The 20026-nt window shown below is 43.1% G+C and overlaps 1 protein-coding gene across 1 annotated transcript; it reads right to left on the reverse strand.

The window, feature by feature from the left end:
- Positions 1-8795: 8795 nt before the first annotated feature.
- Positions 8796-11142, reverse strand: LOC125546487 (putative E3 ubiquitin-protein ligase SINA-like 6). The gene is made up of 3 exons (XM_048710737.1): positions 10984-11142; positions 9770-9799; positions 8796-9446 (listed from the first exon to the last, which is right to left on the reverse strand). The coding sequence occupies exons 1-3, from the start codon at positions 11140-11142 to the stop codon at positions 8796-8798; spliced, it is 840 nt and encodes a 279-aa protein (XP_048566694.1).
- Between the last annotated feature and the right edge of the window lie 8884 nt (positions 11143-20026).

Raw genomic sequence — 20026 nt, forward strand, 5'->3', positions numbered from 1 at the left:
ATGTATACTTGTAACATAGGCATAGTAAGGGCTATCAATGCCACTTTTATTGAAATAAAAGATGCAGAACATTGTTCTGAATAACAGCAAGCAAATCCTAACAAAATAAATTGGCACCCCAGGCTTTACACTTTATGCTTCCGGCTCGTATGTTGTGTGGAATTGTGAGCGGATAACAATTTCACACAGGAAACAGCTATGACCATGATTACGCCAAGCTATTTAGGTGAGACTATAGAATACTCAAGCTTAGGCTCTTGGTTGTCCTTGAATATTACCTTGGGGTGCCTCGGGCATCCCCAATCTTAGGCTCTTGCCACTCCTTATTCCATAGTACATCGAATCCTTACCCAAAACTTGAAAACTTCACAACACAAAACTTAAAGTAGAAAACTCGTAAGCTACGTTAGTATAAGAAAGCAAATCACCATCATCAGGTACTGTAATGAACTCATTCTAAATTCATATTGGTGTAATATCTACTGTATTCCAACTTCTCTATGGTTCATACCCTCCCATACTACTCATAGATTCATCAAAATAAGCAAACAACACATCGAAAACAGAATCTGTCCAAAACAGAACAGTCTGTAGTAATCTGTATCAAACGTATACTTCTGGAACTCATAAAATTCTCAAATAAATTGCTGGACCTGAGAAATTTATCTATTAATCTCTTCAAAAAGAATTAACTAAATAGCACTCTCCAAATAAAAATGGCAGCAATTCTCGTGAGCGCTAAAGTTTCTGTTTTTTACAGCATGATCAACAAGACTTTCCCCAAGTCTTCCCAAAGGTTCTACTTGGCACAAAAACTAACTAAAATCATAAAACCACATCTAAACAGAGTATAGATGAATTATTTATTACTAAACAGGAGGAAAAATCAAGGAACAAAAATAAAATTGGGTTGCCTCCCAACAAGCGCTATCGTTTAACGCCCCTAGCTAGGCACGATGATTTCAGTGATGCTCATATAAAAGATAAGAATCGTAACATAAAGAAAGCATCATGAAGAATATGACTAGCACATTTAAGTCTAACCCACTTCCTATGCATAAGGATTTTGTGATCAAACAACTTATGGAAACAAGAATCAACTTGCATAGGAAGGTAAAACAAGCATAACTTCCAAACTTTACGCACATAGAGAGGAAACTTGATATTATTGCAATTCCTACAAGCATATGTTCCTCCCTCATAATAATTTTCAGTAGCATCATGAATGAATTCAACAATATAACCAGCACCTAAAGCATTCTTTTCATGATCTACAAGCATAGAAAATTTACTACTCTCCACATAAGCAAAATTCTTCTCATTCGGAATAGTGGGAGTATCATAGGAAACTTGAATACTATAAATTGTTTCCACATTAAAAGAGTAATGTTCAGAGAAGGGGTAATCATAACCATGACAAGTTTTATAAATATAATCACTACTTTTTATAGCATAAGTATCATCACAATAATCATCATAAGTAGGAGGCATGCTATCATCATTATAAACTTGCATATCAAAACTTGGGAGACTAAAAATATCATCTTCATTAATCATAGCTTCCCCAAGCTTGGGACAAACATTAATTGTAGCAAATATATTCTCAAAAACATCATCTTCATCAAACATAGCATCCCCAAGCTTGGGCCTTTTTATATCATAAGCATAATCGCTCTCATCATTAATAGTATGGATAACACCAATAGTATAGCAATTATCATATTCGTCCAAGCAAGTGCCAAAAAGATTTTCAAGATCATAAGAAGTATCATTATCTTCCACAATTATATTTCCATAAGGCACAATATTAATAGGAGCAGCACTATTTGGGTGAGATATCTTTTTACCTCTCTTCCTTTTTATTTTCTTCTTCTTCACCACATCATGTGTGGGTTCAATCCTCTTTTTCGAGCTCCTTATTAATGAGATTGGTTGAATAGGAGGCTCCTCCTCATTACCTGATTCATCATAAGAAATAATAGGAGGATATTGTGAAGTCTCTTCCCTTTCATTAGTATTCTCTTCATCCTCTATTTGTTTTCTTTTCTTTATGTAATTGGCAATATAAGGATTTTCGATGCAATTCACCGCACAATACATATAAATATTCTCTAGATCAAAATCAAGAACTCTATCAAGATTAAACTTTGGAATACCCTCAGTTAAACGTTTCATTTCTTCATAACCCAAAAGAAGGCTAATCTCTTTATGATGCTCAAGGGTAATCAAATTATCACAATGTTTGGACACGACTTGATCATGAAACAAATAACATTGGAGCTTTAAATGACCATGTTCATTGCAAAGTTCACAAGGGGCACGAAAAATATTGAATCTTTCAGCACATTCATCTAGCTCTTCTTGCAACAATTTGGTTTCTAAGTACTTATGCCTCTTGCAATATCTATCTTCCCTATTTGGTGTGTACTTGCAAACCCAGTCTACTCCACAAAAATTGACATATTTATAGGAGGCATTTTCATCATAACTAGTGCAATCATCATTAGCATCATGGATGTTCAAAGAATTCGTACTAACAACATTGCAATCATGCTCATCATTCAAATATTTAGTGCCAAACATTTTATAGATTTCTTCTTCTAGCACTTGAGCACAATTATCCTTTCCATCATACTCACGAAAGATATTAAAAAGGTGAAGCGTATGAGACAAACTCAATTCCATTTTTTGTAGTTTTCTTTTATAAACTAAACTAGTGATAAAACAAGAAACTAAAAGACTCGATTGCAAGATCTAAAGATATACCTTCAAGCACTCACCTCCCCGGCAACGGCGCCAGAAAAGAGCTTGATGTCTACTACACAACCTTCTTCTTGTAAACGTTGTTGGGCCTCCAAGTGCAGAGGTTTGTAGGACAGTAGCAAATTTCCCTCAAGTGGATGACCTAAGGTTTATCAATCCTTAGGAGGCGTAGGATGAAGATGGTCTCTCTCAAGCAAACCTGCAACCAAATAACAAAGAGTCTCTTGTGTCGCCAAAACACCCAATACAATGGTAAATTGTATAGGTGCACTAGTTCGGCGAAGAGATGGTGATAAAAGTGGTATATGGATGGTGGATAAAGGTATTTGTAATCTGAAAATATAAAAACAGTAAGGTAACTAAGGATAAAAGTGAGGGTAAACGGTATTGCAATGTGTTGAAATAAGGCCTAGGGTTCATACTTTCGCTAGTGCAAGTTCCCTCAACAATACTAACATAATTGGATCACATAACTATCCCTCAACATGCAACAAAGAGTCACTCCAAAGTCACTAATAGCGGAGAACGAACGAAGAGATTATGGTAGGGTACGAAACCACCTCAAAGTTATTCTTTCCAATCAATCCGTTGGGCTATTCCTATAAGTGTCACAAACAGCCCTAGAGTTCGTACTAGAATAACACCTTAAGACATAAATCAACCAAAACCCTAATGTCACCTAGATAATCCATTGTCACCTCAAGTATCCATGGGCATGATTATACGATATGCATCACACAATCTCAATTCATCTATTCAACCAACACATAGAACCTCAAAGAGTGCCCCAAAGTTCCTACCGGAGAATCACGACGAAAACGTGTGCCAACCCCTATGCATAGGTTCATGGGTGGAACCCGCAAGTTGGTCATCAAAACATACATCAAGTGGCACGTGGTATCCCATTGTCACCACAGATATCCACGACAAGACATACATCAAGTGTTCTCAAATCTTTAAAGACTCAATCCGATAAGATTACTTCAAAGGGGAACTCAATTCATTACAAGAGAGAAGAGGGCGAGGAGAAACATAAGATCCAACTATAATAGCAAAGCTCGCGATACATCAAGATCGTATCATCTCAAGAACACGAGAGAGAGAGAGAGAGAGAGAGATCAAACACATAGCTACTGGTACATACCCTCAGCCCCGAGGGAGGACTACTCCCTCCTCGTCATGGAGAGCACCGAGATGATGAATATGGCCACCGGAGAGGGATTGCCCCTCCGGCAGGGTGCCGGAACGGGTCTAGATTGGTTTTTGGTGGCTACGGAGGCTTCTGGCGGCGGAACTCCCGATCTATATTGAGTTCTGGAAGTTTTAGGGTATATCGAGTTATATAGGCAGAAGAAGCACGTCAGGGGAGCCACGAGGGCCCCACGAGGCAGGGGGGCACGCCCCCTACCCTCGTGAGCTCCTCCTTCCTTCCTTGACGTGGGGTCCAAGTCCATCGGGTGGCTTTCGTTCCAAAAATAACTTCTCTAGTTGATTTCGTTCCGTTTCGACTCCGTCTGATATTCCTTTTCTTCAAAACATTGAAATAGGCATAAAACAGCAAATCTGGTCTGGGCCTCTGGTTAATAGGTTAGTCCCGAAAGTAATATAAAAGTGGATAATAAAGCCCAATATTTCCCAAAACAGTAGATAATATAGCATGGAGCAATCAAAAATTATAGATACGTTGGAGACGTATCAGCCCCTACCTTGGCCGCCGCCTCCTCCTTTCCACTATGGCCCATTAAGGCCCATTGACTCCCCGGGGGGTTCCAGTAACACCCCGATACTCCGGTATATGCCCGAACTCTCTCGAAACCTTTCCGATGTCCAACCATAGTCATCCAATATATCGATCTTTATGTCTCAACCATTTCAAGACTCCTCGTCATGTCCGTGATCACATCCGAGACTCCAAACTACCTTCGGTACATCAAAACACATAAACTCATAATACTGATCATCACCAAACGTTAAGCGTGCGGACCCTACGGGTTCGAGAACTATGTAGACATGACCGAGACACGTCTCCGGTCAATAACCAATAGCGGAACCTGGATGTTCATATTGGTTCCCACATAATCTACGAAGATCTTTATCAGTCAAACCGCATAACAACATACATTGTTCCCTTTGTCATCGGTATGTTACTTGCCCGAGATTCGATCGTCGGTATTTCAATACCTAGTTCAATCTCGTTACCGGCAAGTCTCTGTACTCGTTCCGTAATGCATCATCCCGCAACTAACTCATTAGTCACATTGCTTGCAAGGCTTATAGTGATGTGCATTACCGAGAGGGCCCAGAGATACCTCTCCGATACTCGGAGTGACAAATCCTAATCTCGATCTTTGCCAACTCAACAAACACCATTGGAGACACCTGTAGAGCATCTTTATAGTCACCCAGTTACGTTGTGACGTTTGATAGCACACTAAGTGTTCCTCCGGTACTCGGGAGTTGCATGATCTCATAGTCATAGGAACATGTATAGGTTATGGAGAAAGTAATAGCAACAAACTAAATGATCATTGTGCTAAGCTAACGGATGGGTCAAGTCAATCACATCATTCTCTAATGATGTGATCCCGTTAATCAAATGACAACTCATGTCTATGGTCAGGAAAAATAACCATCATTGATTCAACGAGCTAGTCAAGTAGAGGCATACTAGTGACACTGTTTGTCTATGTATTCACACATGTACTAAGTTTCCGGTTAATACAATTCTAGCATGAATAATAAACATTTATCATGACATAAGGTAATATAAATAACAACTTTATTATTGCCTCTAGGGCATATTTCCTTCAGAAACGTCACATGTAACATGGTGATCGTAACGACAACTTCCGGGTTCATTAGAAAGTTTGACAAGTGGCCGGATAGCTTGACAGTGGGATTTGTTCCTCCGACGATGGAGAGATATTCTTAGGGCCTTCTCGGTGTGACGAAATTAGTCATCATCTGTCCTTACACACATGACTTCATCATGGGGATGTCGGAATACAATAACGAGAAAGAAGAACAAACCGGTAACCAGGATTTTAGTATAGTGAGCATGGTCATGACTCGGGAGGATACCGATGCATCCCAGGTTTTGTGAAGTATCGCGAAGCAAAGGGACAACCATGATAACGAAAGGTTCATTTGAATATCAATCATAGGGACCAATATGGACGTCCACGGTCCCTTTGTCGGTCATTGAACGAACGGTTTTGTCCATGTCTGTGAGTTACCGAACCGACGGGATCACAAGCTTAAGGCTACCACGATTTGCTGAGTCTTAGTAGGATGGGAGTCATGAGAATATATTTGTGGAATTATTTCATGAATATTCAGAATAGTTCCGAGTGGATCTGGAAGCCTGAAGAAAATTTTCTCTTTGGCCAGGCAAGCAGATTTCCATATCCATTGGAAAGGTTTTTCAGCATCGTGTGGATTTCCGATCAGTTGTAAATAGATTCTTTTGTTGGAGTATTTTCCATCCCAGGTAAAATTCCAAATATCAGTAGAGTCTGTCTTTGCTCCTCCAAATATCAGTAGAGTCTGTCTTTGCTCCCTGATTCAGATACTATAGTAGTAAGATGCTCTGTTCTACTACAATGTTGTACATGGGCAGTTGTTATGCAATAGAAAACCTTTTATTTTGAAATTTTCTTTATCTTTCCATACGGGTAACTATAGATAGCTACACATGAATTGGCACCAGCGATTCAGCCCGGCAGGGGCGTGCGGCATTGACAGGCACACCTGACCTTCCAATCATGCGCGGACTAGCGCGTATGGCGACACACGCGTTCACGACCGAAAATGCCACATGACGGTCCCCCCCCCTTCCCGGTCCACCTGTCATGGACCCCGGAGAAAAGACGCCTGGGTGTGCGCCGTTAGACAGATTGGGCGATGTGGAGAACCCAAGGGAACCGGCGACGGGATACCATTCCAAAGAGACGTTGTAGAGGGTCTCCTCTCCCATGGAGGCTCTCAGGGGCCGGGTACTCCGACATCCTTTATAGGATTATTATTAATTTCCCCTGCCCCATATAGTCTCTTTCTGAGGGAGTCCTGGATTAGGGGGTCTTCGGACAGCCGAACTATCTCCATTGGCCGGACTGATAGACTACGAAGATACAAGATTGAAGACTTCGCCTCATGTCCGGATGGGACTCTACTTGACGTGGAAGGCAAGCTAGGCAATACGTATATGGATATCTCCTCCTTTGTAACCGACCTTGTGTAACCCTAACCCTCTCCGATGTCTATATAAACCGAAGGGTTTTAGTCCGTAGGACAACAATCACAACATACAATCATACCATAGGCTAGCTTCTAGGGTTTAGCCTCTCTGATCTCGTGGTAGATCTACTCTTGTACTACCCATATCATCAATATTAATCAAGCAGGACGTAGGGTTTTACCTCCATCAAGAGGGCCCGAACCTGGGTAAAACTTCGTGTCCCCTGCCTCCTGTTACCATCCGGCCTAGACGCACAGTTCGGGACCCCCTACCCGAGATCCGCCGGTTTTGACACCGACACTTTCACTTTTTCTTTTATCATCAACGGGTACCCTTACGTGTGGCCCGAAATAGAGCCACGAGAGCTTAGAGGTGCGTTAAGAGAACCACACACTATCTGGCGTCGGTCGAGGGTGCTGGAATCGGCTTTCTTCACCGCTGCCGTGCCTGGGCGGTGGATCGCTTCAGGTAGTGTTTCGACTAATGAAGAAACAATGACGGTCGCATGAGGAGAAGGGTCGTGGCAATATCCATCATCGACAAACATCTAGCGTATTGCTCGGCATGAAGTCATAGTTGTAACTATGTGGGGCAACGTGAGGACAAAGATGCCATGTCATAGTCAAGTCGGTTCTGTTGGTGCAAGCCATGCTTATTTCTTATTCGAGGCTCGTTGCTGAAGTTGGAGTTGATTGGTCCTTGGCGTGTTTGGCCGATTGTTTGGTATTAGTCGGCAGGGTTTTTGTGCGTTGGACGCGCATGGTAAAGTCAGAGTCGCTTGCTCGTGAGAAGTGGTGACGATGGCACTTTGTAGACAACCTCAATGGTGTTACTTGTTTCATCAATGTCTGTGGGGTCTTATGGATAGGTAGGTCAACTGCCGTGCATTATCTTGCGGGTGTGTTAGAATAGTCTTCGCATGTATTCCATATATTAAAATGCAACTCTGTTCTAGATTCTTAATTAGAACGACTCCTTAGGGGAAAATTTCAAAAAAAGAAAGAATTCAACCCTCTCTTGAGATAGGGCCGCGTAATCTCTCCTTCTAATATATTCACATGCAGATCTGCCTGTTTCGAAAAAAAAGGGGGCTGCACGATATTTATTTGTAGGACGGAGCTTATCCCCTATGCACATACACTGTTTAGTTATGGGGTGATTAGCATGCTAATAAGAAGATAAAACATACTACATTATCGTATGCTAAAATCCGAACAACTTGTATTTTGCACATTCTCTGGAAGCCTCCTGAATATTCTAGATGACATCTTCAATAGATTTGGCTATACGCAACCCTCCCTAATTAAACTCTGTAAGACTGGTATTTAACTACTTCGGACAACATGGTATCGGAATGCGCCCAACATTATAAATAAAGCTGCAACAACTTTCTCTCAGTAGAAAAAGGAGCTTTGGCTATCTCCTGACTTGCATCCTTGCATGGTTGAGGTTTGTAACATGACCATGTAACCCTGGAGCAAGATTAACCCCTGTCTGGCTGGACCTGTGAAACAGCAGCCGATTTGACTGCCAATTCTAGTATAGATCATACATAAAGATGGCTCGATACAAATTCAAATACGGATTAAGAAACACTTTAGCGAATGTAGTTTCGTCATCCACTTGCTTGAACGATTTGAAGCTAAACTTCCAAGGGTACAAATATCATGAATTATCCTTAAAGTCAGGATCAAGCAGGGAAATGTAGTCTGTTCATCCACTTGGACGATTTGAAGACAGACTTTCATCGAGACAAAAACTATGCTCGTGCCTCCTCCAAAGCTGCACATGGATCCTATTCTGGCGTGATAGTCACAGGCACAATAGTTATGGCACGTCGAAGCAACCCCTTGGGCACAAGGAACATGAAGTCCTTGGGCATCCCATCATACAGATTAGTGATCCTCATTTGGAACTCGGCAGCCTGATAGTAGCCCGTTTCACTGCATGATATTGATAGCCTGCACTTGAACTTGGATCCAGTAATGTGAGGCTGAATGGAGCAAACTGAGATGACAATTCCGGCGGGCTCCATTTCCATATTGATCATGAAGATGTGCCCATCCTCGCCCACAAGAATGCATGAACCAGGAGTATCGCCGCGGATGCGGACCCCAAACGCCTCGTTGTATATAAATTTCGTGCTACGCCACTTGTACTCGCGTGAGAAATGCTCGAGGAGCATTGCCGTTGGCCCTTTGAAGCTGCAGCCGGTTACAGGGCAGAAGCATGGCGCGTGCGGGCAATCTTTCTCATGCTCTTCTTTTTGGTAGTATGTTATCCTCGCAGTGCATCCGTGTTCGCCATTGGAGCAAGCAAGTTTGATTGATTCAACCGCATCTTCTAGCTCGAGGCAGCGATTGTAGACTGTGGTATTGGAGCAGAAGAAACACTTGTCTGGGAACTTGTCATGGCAAGATAAACATATGGTATGGCGCATGGTGCACTGCGGAACAGAAGAAAAAAAATCAGTACATTGATATGAATCAGTAAATATGCTATATTAACTTTAGCAGAATAAAATACAAGCTAAAATGATGAACACAGCAACAACATAGGAATCAGTACGCATGAGATGCTATTTTCACACACTAAGTTCACTCCTAGGAATAACAGGAACAATGTACGGATCGGCATAGGAACGGAGATACACGAGCCACCCTGTTCTTAATATACTACTCCCTCGGTTCCACATAGTATAGTACTATCCGCAGTACAGTACTATAGTATATCAATGAATCAGATTTATTCATTGAATATACTATATACCGTAGTATAGTACTCCCTCCATCCCATAATATAAGACGTTTTTGCAAGCTAAAACAGCTTGCAGAAACATCTTATACTGTCTATGGAGGGACTACTACAGTATATATGTAGTTTGTGTTTCCCCATAGTGATGACACATACCGTCTAGCTAGTTTGCATAAGGTACACATACTTCCCCTATTGTAGCATAATTTTCCACAAATATAAATGGGGCGCATCTTCAATCTTCGTTACCATCTAAATCTATTCCACTCGCGGTTTTGGTTACCGCTCAAAATTTTGAGATTTACCACGGTTACCGCGTATTTCCATGCCCCTCGGTAAATGGGCATTTCAAGCAAAAAATCAATTTTTTTGAATATTATGAATTTAAACGCTCAATGTACAGTAAAGTACGGCAACATCTCAGGTATTTAAATATAGTTAGTTCTCGCATGGTTGTAACAACCTATTTCCATGTTCAAAAGGCAACTTGTGAATGTTGGAGAATATATATAGCATAGCTCTCACAGTTTGGGATTTCCACATGATAACGATCTGAATGACATTACAAATTTACAATTGAATGGACTCATACACGGATCTCACAGTTTGGGATTTCCACATGATAACGATCTGAATGACATTACAAATTTACAATTGAATGGACTCATACACGGATGGAAGACAACATATATAGCAGAAAATGCACCGATCAATTTTTTTTAGGCATTTGGACTATAATGTCTGCATCAGATGTCGTTCTTCAGACACGTCTACTACAAAATAACAAGTCCAAAAACATGCAATTGATGTGATGTCGTTCTTCACCCATCCAGCCATCCTACAGTTTGACAACAAAATTTAACTAGGCACCAGACGCATTGGTAATCACCCAACACCAGAATTTGGACTGATGTGTGCATTTGATGTGATGTCGTTCTGATTTCAGAGATTCAACATTGAGTTGCAATTTTGCAACTACAAAATTACAAGTCCAAAAACAGGCAATTAGGTAATCATCTACAGTTTGGCGAGAAAATTAAACTAGGCACCATACGCACTGCAATACTATTATAATTATAAACGAATCTAATAATAAACAGATTTCGAAATATTATACTCTCAGTCTAAGACACCCAGATAGTTCTTTAGATCCATTGGTGCTATCGTCTCTCAGGACTCAGGAGCTCGTAGGATTTGAGTTGTATCAGCAGATCAAACACAGGGGTTACCTGGAAAATAGGAGGGCGCAGGGGCTCGCGGCAGATGAGGCACTCGAGGTTGTCGAGGTTCTCGAGGTGATCTATGGTGTTGGTGGCGCCTGCCGCCGCGACCTCCCTCCTCTCGCTGACGCCGCCCTCATCTTTCTCCCGGTGCTGCCGCTTTTCCATCGCTTCCTTCCCTTCCTTTCACAGGATGGAGCGGCCGCGTGGCCAGCTGCCGGATCGCAGACGCAAAGGCTTCTCGTTGCACCACCGGAAGCGAGTCGTCTCTTCCTGGCGGCCGCCGCCCTCTTTATTCCATTTTCTGTCTGGCCGGATGGCGGCGATCGAAATTTGCAGACAAAACGAGAAGGAAACGCGAGACAGGTCGAAAGGTGGGCCGAGCAACAGCCCAGATACACCCAAATAGAAGACGCACACTAACCCTAAAAAAAAACTAGTTCAAAAATTTCTCAAAAAAAATATTACTAGTTCAAAAAATAAAATTAGTTTAAAAGAAATTCCGTCAAAAAAATTCAAAAGAAAAAGGTTAGCATACACACGTACATACACATGCTAAATATTCACTCCGTCCCAAAATTCTTGTCTTAAATTTGTCTACATACAAATGTGTCTAATCACGTTTTAGTTTTAGATACCTCTGTATCTAGACAAATCTAAAATAAGAATCTTCCGACGAGGTAATACTTCTTTTATAGGTTAAGGCACTAACTGATATTATTGTAAAAATGAAAACATACCAGGATTCAAGATGGTATACACTAAGAAAAGCCATTCAACCAATCTTTCATATTCTATCAAAGGAATATATTCCTTCCGATCCATATTACTTAACGCTGAAATAAATGTATTAGCACAAAAATACATCTAGCACATCCGTATGAGCAACAAGTGATATGGATTGGAGGAAGTACCGATACTCCTCTGTCCAGAAAAACATGTCGCACACGCAGTTGATTGGTAATTTTGCACACAAAAACCGTAATTTCAGAACTGTTTCAAAAAGGTTTCTCTGCATGTCTTCTTCCTTCGCCCTTCGCCATGGTAAAAAAAAACAAGTCTTAGGTAACAGTTGCATGTGGTGAATTTAAGGCATTCAAATGGGAATGATAGCTTAGCTTAATTCCATGCAGGAAATGTTTATCTTGTCCCAATTTTTTAAACTTTATGTGTATTGTTACCTCAAACTATGTCATGGTTATTCTAATAGTATGGTCCATGCAATATATATACTTTGCAATTCCTGTGTTGTATTTATAGTGCCGTCCCGGGCGCTCGAACCCTAGCTGCCGCCCCCAGCCCCCACCCTCCTTCCCTCCCCCCGCTGCTACCGGCGGGCGCCGCTGGGCAATGCCCGCGTGTTGTCGACGGCGGCGGGATCTCGTCTGCCCTCTCCTGGTGCGGGGCCGTGGGGGGCTCTCTTCCTCAACCGATGGCGGAGATCGGAGTCAGGCGCGTCGGGCGGGCCGCGCAGGCAGGTGGCGGTGGGCGGCGTACTGACTGGCCGGTGATGGTGCATAGCGGCGGAGCGCGCGAGCCGGTGTCGGCGCGGCGTGTCTTCTGGATGGAGCTGGTGGTTGGTCAGATCTTCACGCGCCGGAGTGGGGGCTGGCGGCCTGAGCTCGGCAGGGGGCCTTGTGGAGCGGCGGGCCTGGCTAGAGCAGGCAGCGACATGTTTGAGAGCGTGGGTGTCGGTGGCGCACTCCGGAGGCAGCGGTGCGAGTCCATGGCCAGACCGGTGGCGTCGACGCCGATGGCTCGGCCAAGATGGAGTCTTGGCGAGCAACGAGCGGCCGGCCACCTCTGTGTGGTGTGGTGAGCGGCAAGGCTCTCCCGGCGGTGCTGCTGGCTCTTCATGGAGATGCAGGTCCGACCATTGCAAGGTTGTCCCTTGGAGTGGGTGACGGCTATTGCGGGTGGTCCTGGACCTTGCTGGTGGTGCGGGATGGCTGCGGTTTTCTGTCCAAGCTGGATGTCGGTGGTGCAGCCGATTTTCCCCTTGTTGTGCGTCCGGTTGTAGACCCTCGGCTTGCAGCTGCGGTGGCGAAGTGCTGCGGTGGCGGCGGTGTGAAGCTTCTGGGACGGTGTTGCCCAACTCTAGGTGGCGTGGTGAGGTGCGACGCGCGGATGAAAATCTTGCTCGGCTTCCGTCGGGCCGGCGGTGATGGCACCCATGGATGTCATCCCCCTCATTGGAGGCGTCATCGAGGCGTGTTCGTCATGTCCCTTGCTCACTCAGAGTTGTGGTTGTCTGCTGGCGAAAGCCTCGATTCGGTGTTGGATCGGCACAATGGCGGCGTCCCCGACGTTGATCCTCTGCTGGGAGCATTGCGTGTGGAGACAAGTTCCTTGACGCTCTCCTCCAGTTTTCGTCGCTATCCTCTTTGTTCCATGACGGCGCTATGTAGATCTAGGAGGCTCCAAATTGAGCACGGTTTGCGGCCACATGATCGTGATCGAACGGCCTAGAAGATGGATGGGGTTTAGGTGGGTTTTGGACCACTTTGGAGAGGTGTTGGGCTGCAACACACACGAGGCCTTCTCGGTTCCTCGGTTAACCGTTGGAGTATCAAACGAAGTCTGAATGGCACGAAACTTGACAGGCGGTCTACCGGTAGCAAACCAAGGCCGCTTGGGAAGTCTCGGTCCAATCCGAGAATGTTTAACACCCGCACACGCAAAGAAGCAAAAGGGGACACCGGGTGACATAGGGGCGCCTGATTGCAAAACGGACAACGGGGAAAATGCTCGGATGCATGAGATGAACATGTATGCAAAGGCGATGCACATGATGACATGATATGAAATGCATGACACGCAAACAAATGACAAGGCAACAACAGCGAATAACTGGAAGACACCTGGCGCAACGGTCTCGGGGCGATACGACACTCCACCACTACGAGAGGATCTCGTCCCGAGATCTAGGATGGCACCGGAGGGAAAAACGGAGAGAAAGAGAAGAGGTAAAACTAGGTTGCTTCTTTGACAAACTAGTGAAACCAAAGAACCTTGCGAGGTTGAGCAAATTGAAAGAAAGAAAGCAACGGTGATGAATGAAGTTGAAAGCACTCCATTAAGAAAGAGGAAGAGAAAGAACCAATTCGGGTAGCACTCCGGTTGAAAAGAGATGCAAGACTTGATAAGATGAAAGAACTTGAGCAGCAAGCACACACTCCGGTTAAATGGGTAAGCACGAAAAGAACATGGTCCTGACAAACCGAGATGAAGAGTGAGGACAGCAACACCACAATGCCTCCAGAAAAGATAAAAGAATGGAATCAAAAGAATGGAGGAGAAAACAACATCTTGGGAGAGCACGCTTACAAGATATGCTAGAACGGAGTTGTTGGATTATCAACAACGAAAGGATAAGCTTAATGTGAGCTTATGGAGAACATCTCACAACTATGAGGTGAAATTCTGCCACTAACGGAAAAAGAATTGGATTGATATGAACAAGGAGACGAGAAACTATTTCACCGGGAGGATAAAAAGAAGAACTTGGGTCATTTATTAGCACCATAGATAGCAACAAACCTTAGAAAAGGCTTTAGGTGAAAACATGACACAAGATAACTACAACGAAGAGGTTGATGGATTTAAAATACCTCATTCTTAACAACATGTGAATCATGAAACATGAACTCAAATTATCAAGAATGACATAACACCACCTCAAAAGATAAGGTAGAAGGAATTGCACTTCGGAATGCAAGATGAAGAATACTTGATCTCCTCTGGAAAGAATCTCGATGAACACTTCGAGAATGAATTAAATCCTTGATGAACCATCATGTAGAACCTTCATGAAGAACTCCGGTAAAAAAGGATGATCACACGAAAGGAAAGAGAAGTTGAAAACGCAAGGTGAATCCTTGCAATGATTAGATGGATTTTCACGATGATGTAACCGAGAGAACTTGGAATTCCGGGAAAGAAAAAGATGAAACAATAGAAACTGAGAATTTTATGAGCCTCCGGAATAAGGAATTAATCACTTGGATGAAACAAGAATAAGGATTACGCTATGCTCATCCTTCATCAATTTAGATTGATGACAATCGACGGATTTGGCATACTACTTATTCTCGTAGCAAGGATGAAGATAGATATAGCGTCAACTTGGGAAGGTCTTCAACGATCCACCGGTAGGATTGGAAAGAACGAATAAATTGATATGATACCAATAGAAAAGGAATCTTGAATGAACCACCATGAGAATTGAATTTGAACGAAGAAAAGATAACGAAACACCGGGAAGAATTAGAGAATGAAAGAAGATACTTGTGGAAATTTAGATACAAGAGAATGAAGAGATCACGAGCTGATAAGATAATACTTGAATAATGCACCGGTAAGATTTGGAGAAAGAGAGTTGAAAGCTGGAATGAATAATTCTGAGATGATAGCCTCCGGAGAAACAAACTAAAAATACTCTAAATTACTCCGGATGGGTGAAAAGAATTCTCACAATCGAAAACAATGATGAGAGGATGGCATCAAGCTAGAACCCTGAATCTTGAAGATAATGGAGCAAGATATGGAGGAAAACTCTTCTTCGGTCTTCAAATGTTGAAAATGACGATGCGAAACACCAACATGGGTTGTTGAGATACTCCGGGATGAAAATTAGAAAGGTTGAACCAACGATGAAAATAATTTCAAAGATCTTGGGGAAAAACATTTGACTGATTATGATTCATTCTTACGTCAAACTTCAAAAGGAATTTAGGATAGCTCTAGGAAAATTAGAAGAGTCAGGTAAGATCCTGGGAAAAGACCTGTGGGTTAGGGCCCACTCAAAAGATACAATGTTGAATGATATAAAGGAAGATTGCGCCGGTTGAATTAAATGGCTTGAATGAGACAACAATCTTGAAATAGCTTGAACGGATTACGAATGGAAAGCACGAATCTTTGAGATAACTTGAACACTCCGGAACAATTGAATAGCAAGCGGGGAATGATTATGAGGTGCACCGGTATGGGAAAATATTTGAAACGAGGAAAAGGGATATGATCAACAAAGCTTGAATTAAATCCACCGGAGAAGAAAAAGAAACGAGGAATGATGAACTTGTAGAGCATCTTCATGAGAATCACCGGATAAGACCATTGAAAGAAAAGAATGGAGAGACTTCACATCCATAATTAAAATGGATACTTGATTAAGATATATGAGTCCTTAAAAAAAAAGGGGGGGGGGGGGGGAAAACAAAGGCAACTTGTAACGGATGAAGCAAACACCGTTGAGAAGAACTGATAATTGATCTTGCGAATGTTGGAGTGATCGGATCCACTTGAAGAGAGACACACCGGTTGAAAAGGATTGGCATGACAATCTCAATGATCAAGAAGGATTAGTATTCACATAGAAATGTGAGAACACCACTTAGGAAAGGTATGGAATCAACACTTGACTACGAAGCAACTGGAATACCACAACTGAAAACAAAAACAAAGGATTGGCTTGCAGAATAAGCCAGAAACAAACATATGATAGAAATTTCATCCAAAGTTTTCGTGGTGGGGCCCACACGGGCTCGATCGTACAGCACCATCATGTACAAGGCAGTGCACATGACATACGAAGCGTCCCCGAGTCAGCATAGCCAAGGACTCTTTAAGACACAACGAGACCACTGTAAAACCAACCATGGATAGGCGGACCACTAGACGTCGAACCCCAATTTCATATCATACATCTGTCGGAAAGATATCCAAAGAGCTACTTGAATTCCCACTTATAAACTCCCGAACCTTTGCGGTTATGCAATCAGGTGTTGGGGATACAGGGGAAGCATAATATCTCACCCAAAGCTAGCAAAACCTACATCCAGCTGTATCCATCCTTCAACACATAACCAAGAAACCTTCGGAAATCATTTACCTCAACCTTCGAAAAGCATCCGTTATACGAGTTATGGCAATACTCCCGAACTCCCGCCCCAGTACTGGGTGGCGTCGAGGTTATCTCACCAACAACTGCATAAAAGAGATTTTCGATGTCGGCGAAACTTAGGTATTCCAGAACTGCAATGATAAAATTGTGATGACAACACCTCGGAGCTCAACTCCCCGGGACACTGCCACAACCACTAAATGTCAGGAGACACCAAGAACAATTTTCTCGTCACAAAACCATCAGAACGATTCCAAGATACCCGCGTGATCCTAAAAAAAATTTAGTGAAAATTTGAGAAGAGAATAGTCAAAACTCTACGTCAGGATGCCTCACCAGAGCGACGGAGGGACTGAGGAGTAAAAAGAATTCTACTCTCCGATATATATAATCCTAAATGACTCAAAACATTTTTTTTCTAGACTCAACAACGCCAGCGATTCGATCAAGCAGGGGGATCCTAAGTCGGGGAAGGCTCTGATACCAACTTGTAATGCCCACGATGCGGCTATATCTCCCACGTGTCGGAGCACGACTTAGAGGCATAACCGCATTCTAAGCAATGTCGCAAGAGGGGTAATCATTACACATCTCATGTACTGAATAGGAAAGAGGTACATAGTTGGCTTACAATCGCCACTTCACACAATACATGAATAAAGCATTACATCATCTAGATACAATCAAGGTCCGACTACGGAACCAAAATAAAAGAAGACTACCCCTAGTGCTACAGATCCCCGATCGCCCCAACTGGGCTCCACTACTGATCAACTAAAACGAAACATCACAATGAACAAGATCTTCATCGAGCTCCTCCTTGAGCTCGGTTGGATCACCTGCACGGTTCAACGGCACTTGCAAACTGGTTTTGGAAGTAATCTGTGAGTCACGGGGACTCAGCAATCTCACACCCTCGCGATCAAGACTATTTAAGCTTATGGGTAGGTAAAAGGTATGTGAGGTGGAGCTGCAGCAAGCACTAGCATATATGGTGGCTAACTTACGCAAATGAGAGCGAGAAGAGAAGGCAAAGCATGATCGAGAATCTATGATCAAGAAGTGATCCAAGACTACTTACGTTCAAGCATAACTCCAACACGGTGTTCACTTCCCGGACTCCGCCGGAAAGAGACCATCACGGCTACACACGCGGTTGATGCGTTTTAGTTAAGTGTCAAGTTCTCTACAACCGGACATTAACAAATTTCCATCTGCCCATAACCGCGGGCACGTCTTTCAAAAGTTCAAAACCCTGTAGGGGTGTCCCAACTTAGCCCATCACAAGCTCTCGCGGTCAACGAAGGATATTCCTTGTCCCAGGAAGACCCGATCAGGCTCGGAATCCTGGTTACAAGACATCTCGACAATGGTAAAACTAAACCAGCAAAGCCGCTCGATGCACCGACAACCTAATAGGAGCTGCACATATCTCGTTCTCAGAGCAACACCGGATGAGCGCTACGTACAGCTAAAATCAGCCCTCAAGTTTCCCCGAGGTGGCGCCGGAAGTGACTCTGTTTCGGACCAACACTTAGAGAAGCACTGGCCCGGGGGGTTAAATAAAGATGACCCTTGAGTCTGCAGAACCCAAGGGAAGGTGGTAGGTTGTTAGTGCAAATGGTAAAACCAAGGTTGGGCCTTGCTGGAGGAGTTTTATTCAAGGCGAACTGTCAAGGGGTTCCCATTATAACCCAACCGTGTAAGGAACGCAAAATCAAGGAACATAACACCGGTATGACGGAAACTAGGGCGGCAAGAGTGGAACAAAACACCAGGCATAAGGCCAAGCCTTCCAACCTTTACCAAGTATATAGATGCATTAATTAAATAAGAGATATTGTGATATCCCAACAATAAACATGTTCCAACAAGGAACAAACTCCAATCTTCACCTGCAACTAGCAACACTATAAGAGGGGCTGAGCAAAGCGGTAACATAGCCAAACAATGGTTTGCTAGGACAAGGTGGGTTAGAGGCTTGACATGGTAATATAGGAGGCATGATATAGCAAGTGGTAGGTATCGCAGCACAGGCATAGCAAAAGAGCGAGCATCTAGCAAGCAAAGATAGAAGTGATTTCGAGGGTATGGTCATCTTGCCTGCAAAGATCTCCGAGAAGACGAAAGCTTGAACCTCGTAAGCGTACTCAACGGTTCCTCGATCACGTACTCGTATCCCAGCTCTACCCAAAGCAAGAACACAAGCAAAGGGAGACTCAATCAACCACGTGCAATGCACAATCAACATGATGCAAAACATGTCATGATATGCGGGATGTGATATGCGATGCATATGCATGTTTCAGAAGGAAAAGATTGAACCGGGACTCAACTTGGCAAACCAAGCGTGCCGCTGGAAAGATGGGTTGATTTCGGTCGAATTCGATATAAAGATCACTGGAATCGGATGCACGGTTTGGAAATGGCAAACAAAACAAATATGGCACCGATCTGCGATTAACAGCACAAGGCCATCTAAATGCATCAAGAACAACAAGCTACTGCACTCTAACATAGCAACAAAATACATGACAGGGATCCACTCAAGATGCTTGGCAAAAGATGAACACTGAGATACGGCTAAACCACTCAATAAAAGTGCAAAAGATAACAGGTTACATACTTAGTGAAAATAACAACATGTCAGGAATTTAACATCAGGAAGCAATGTTTAGAGCATGATAACAACATGCTACAGGAACATATCATGGCAAAGCAAGGCATGGCATGAAGCTACTCAAAGCATACAACAAAAGTCCCTTACTGACCATAAGCCAAAAGGGATCAGAAAATACAATGGCAACCATGTGAACATACCAATTATCGTTAACAGATTCAGACTTAGTAGAAAACTGGAACATGGCAAAACAGATATTAAGTAGGCATGTTTACAAACTTGATGCACTCACCACAAGGCATTGGATGATAAACTAAGCATACACCCAGCAAGTAGACATGGCATAGAAGTTAAACATGGCAAGAACAACAACATAGCATGCATGGATCAACTACAACAAGCTCGGCAAAAATGCTTAACACGTAAACATTCTGCCAGGAACATTTTATAGCAAAAGTAGAGCTCGATTGAGTCAAGCTAGGATGCTCTATAATTGCAAACAAAGACATGGATGGATAGAGCACCAC

Source organism: Triticum urartu, chromosome 3 (genome assembly GCF_003073215.2).
Source record: "Triticum urartu cultivar G1812 chromosome 3, Tu2.1, whole genome shotgun sequence".
NCBI classification, from domain to species: Eukaryota; Viridiplantae; Streptophyta; class Magnoliopsida; order Poales; family Poaceae; genus Triticum; species Triticum urartu.